This window comes from Ictalurus punctatus, chromosome 13, assembly GCF_001660625.3.
Source record: "Ictalurus punctatus breed USDA103 chromosome 13, Coco_2.0, whole genome shotgun sequence".
Classification (NCBI taxonomy): Eukaryota; Metazoa; Chordata; class Actinopteri; order Siluriformes; family Ictaluridae; genus Ictalurus; species Ictalurus punctatus.
This window is the reverse complement of record NC_030428.2, coordinates 540,001-542,500: the sequence shown is the minus strand read 5'-3', so window position 1 is coordinate 542,500 and position 2,500 is coordinate 540,001. Positions and strand designations below refer to the sequence as shown.

The window sequence follows — 2,500 nt, the reverse complement described above, 5'->3', positions numbered from 1 at the left end:
AAAAAAATGTTTGACGTCACCGTGTGCTTTCCTCGAGTACGTTATACATTTGATAGTTCCACATTTCAGCACATTGTGCCTCACTAATAATCACTTTTTGTTGAAATAAATATTATGGAGTAGTATTATGAATGTCACAAGATTGTTCTTTGCTATGTTTAATAAATCTTTCCGTCGTCATCACCACGTTTACGTCTCGGTCCAATTAATAACCTCGGTTCTAGTTCTCTCTCTCCCGCTCCATCTAACAGAGCAACAAGTGAAAGTTTCACCCTGTCCTTATTTATTTATTGAGCTCTTGCAAAAGTCAAAGCATGTTTGGACAAGTCTTGACCACACACACACACACACACACAAAAATGTAAAAATCCAGCAAACACCTCTGCTGTGATGGGCGTGTACTCACGTGTTCCACTTTAATTATAGAAATATTATCAATTAGGGATGCATCGATACACAACAATCCCGATCCCGAAATGATTCTGCTTGCTTTTAACTACACGAGATGGCCGCAGTGTAGATGAGCACGTTGGGAAATTAGCTAGCGCTACACAACATGTCTGTGTGCTGCAATTCCAACATGACCAGTGGGGGCAGTAGAGCACCATGTCACACTGTACACGACTGAACACACAAACTAGCAAATCACGTACTCGTTTACTATTTTAGACTACGCGTACTAACACTAACCGGTTTAACTTGGTATACAATTAGTGTTCGATTTTATAAACACGTTTTCTAGGTTAGTAAACGTTTCGAAAGCAAAAGGTCAGGGTTTACGATCCGAGATGCGCTAAAGACGGTTTCTCTCAGAAAACGTACACACGGGGCGTGGCTGGAGCACGTTTACTCCTCTAGACGTACGTGTGAACGAGAAGTAATCGACGTCACGGGACGCTTTACTTCGCTTCATCGCCTCGACCTGTGAGCGAAGTGTCTGCACTGTTGAAAGGAAGTGGGCGTGTCTCAGTGCTCGCCGAACTGAACTGCTCGCCCTCCGTTATATTCTCTGTTTAATGTGTTTCGTCACTTGTATTGGAGGAAGGTGCTGTAGATATTTACACAGTTTGCTCCGAGTGTCACTTCCTGCAGACTGCGCTACTAACACACGCTAAATCTCGCACCACACGGTACGAGGACCGCGTCGTCGCTAGTAACTCGTACCGACAATTCATCCTGTTCTGGCTGGACCGTCATGATCACGCTTCAAATGTTCTTCCATTTCACGAGAGTTTATTTATTCATTAGTAGAGAGGTGGTGGTGTGCGTGGTGGTGCTGATGATGATGTAGTCCAGAAGTTGTATCGATCACCTCTTCTGAAAACTATACAGAGGGGCAAAGAAATGAAAAACAAAAAAATTAAATAATTAAAAAAAAAAAAAACTGCAGGAACTCATTCCAGGACATGTGGTCAAAAGGGGGAGGGGGGAAAAAAAAAAAAAAAAAAAAAAAAAAAAAAAAAAGTCGAGTTTGATTCAGTCCAGGTGTTGTGTTCTATAGGTTGTGTTTGGAGGCGTGTGATGTTCAGTCCAGCTCGATGGGGCTGCTGTCCTCACGAACTTCCTCACCCTCCTCTTCCTCACCCGACCCCATTAGACTGTTCAAGAGGTTCCCTGTAATGTTAGAACGGAGCACGATAAATAACTCGTCACAATTTCGGACCCCGGACAGGAAACTGATCTGAGATGGGAAGGGGGCGGGGCTTCTCCGTGGCATTCCAATACGTTTTTAACAATAAGTAGGTTTAAGGACGTACCTAGTAGGCCACCGTATGATGAGGACTGTTTGGGTGGAACGCCGAAGAACAGCTGCCCTATTCTGTCCAGGTACTGAGGAGAAAAAAACCCAAACAATATCACTTACTAACACAACAAATCGACAGTGAAGTCGGAAATCGTCCCGGTTTATCAGGAGACTAATCGACGGCAGGGTGCTGCGACGAAGCCAAGCCGACACCCATACCTGTTCTACAAGATTAATCCTTCTGACCAATCAGAAAGCAGAACTGGGCGCTGTGGTGGTGCGAGAGTGTTTAAGAGTGTAGTGGGCGTACCTCGTTGTACATGGGGTCCCTCTTCAGTGATGGCTGATACTGGTCACATAATACTGTAAAGACTGTCAGCTTTCCACTGGGAGAAGAACACACACACACACACACACACACACACACACACGAGGAGATGAACACATACACACACACTGCTCGGGTGGTGCTGTAAAATCACCGCGTTCGGATGCGTTCACGCTTTTGCCTTTTGTTTTTAATCCTCCAGCACACGTTTTACACGTGATCCTGTGATAAATTTCTACTGGAGCTTCCAAAATAAATAAAAAATAAACTGCTGAGAGACACACACACACACATATATATATATATATACACACACATATACATATATATATATATATATAAATAAAATGAGGCCTGTTAGATTTTACATTTAATGTTGGTTTGAGAGATTCCAGCGTTGTAACGTGACTAAAAACCACACCGTGTGT

At 43.4% G+C, this 2,500-nt stretch overlaps 2 protein-coding genes across 2 annotated transcripts in view; one reads left to right on the top strand and one right to left on the bottom strand.

Annotated features, from left to right (window-relative positions):
- Window positions 1-186, top strand: part of vps35l (VPS35 endosomal protein sorting factor like) — an 8,460-nt gene extending 8,274 nt beyond the window's left edge. The window contains exon 30 of the mRNA XM_017483305.3: window positions 1-186. This exon is cut by the window's left edge and continues 411 nt beyond it. The gene's annotated coding sequence lies outside the window, so the exon portion shown is untranslated.
- Window positions 187-386: 200 nt separating this feature from the next.
- Window positions 387-2,500, bottom strand: part of get4 (guided entry of tail-anchored proteins factor 4) — a 4,692-nt gene continuing 2,578 nt past the window's right edge. Inside the window, exons 7-9 of the mRNA XM_017483307.3 lie at window positions 2,055-2,130; window positions 1,758-1,830; window positions 387-1,614 (exon numbers count right to left, since the gene is read on the bottom strand). Of these exons, the coding sequence (XP_017338796.1) occupies window positions 1,526-1,614; window positions 1,758-1,830; window positions 2,055-2,130 (238 nt within the window). The 3' untranslated portion in view covers window positions 387-1,525. The remainder of the gene's footprint in view (window positions 1,615-1,757; window positions 1,831-2,054; window positions 2,131-2,500) is intronic.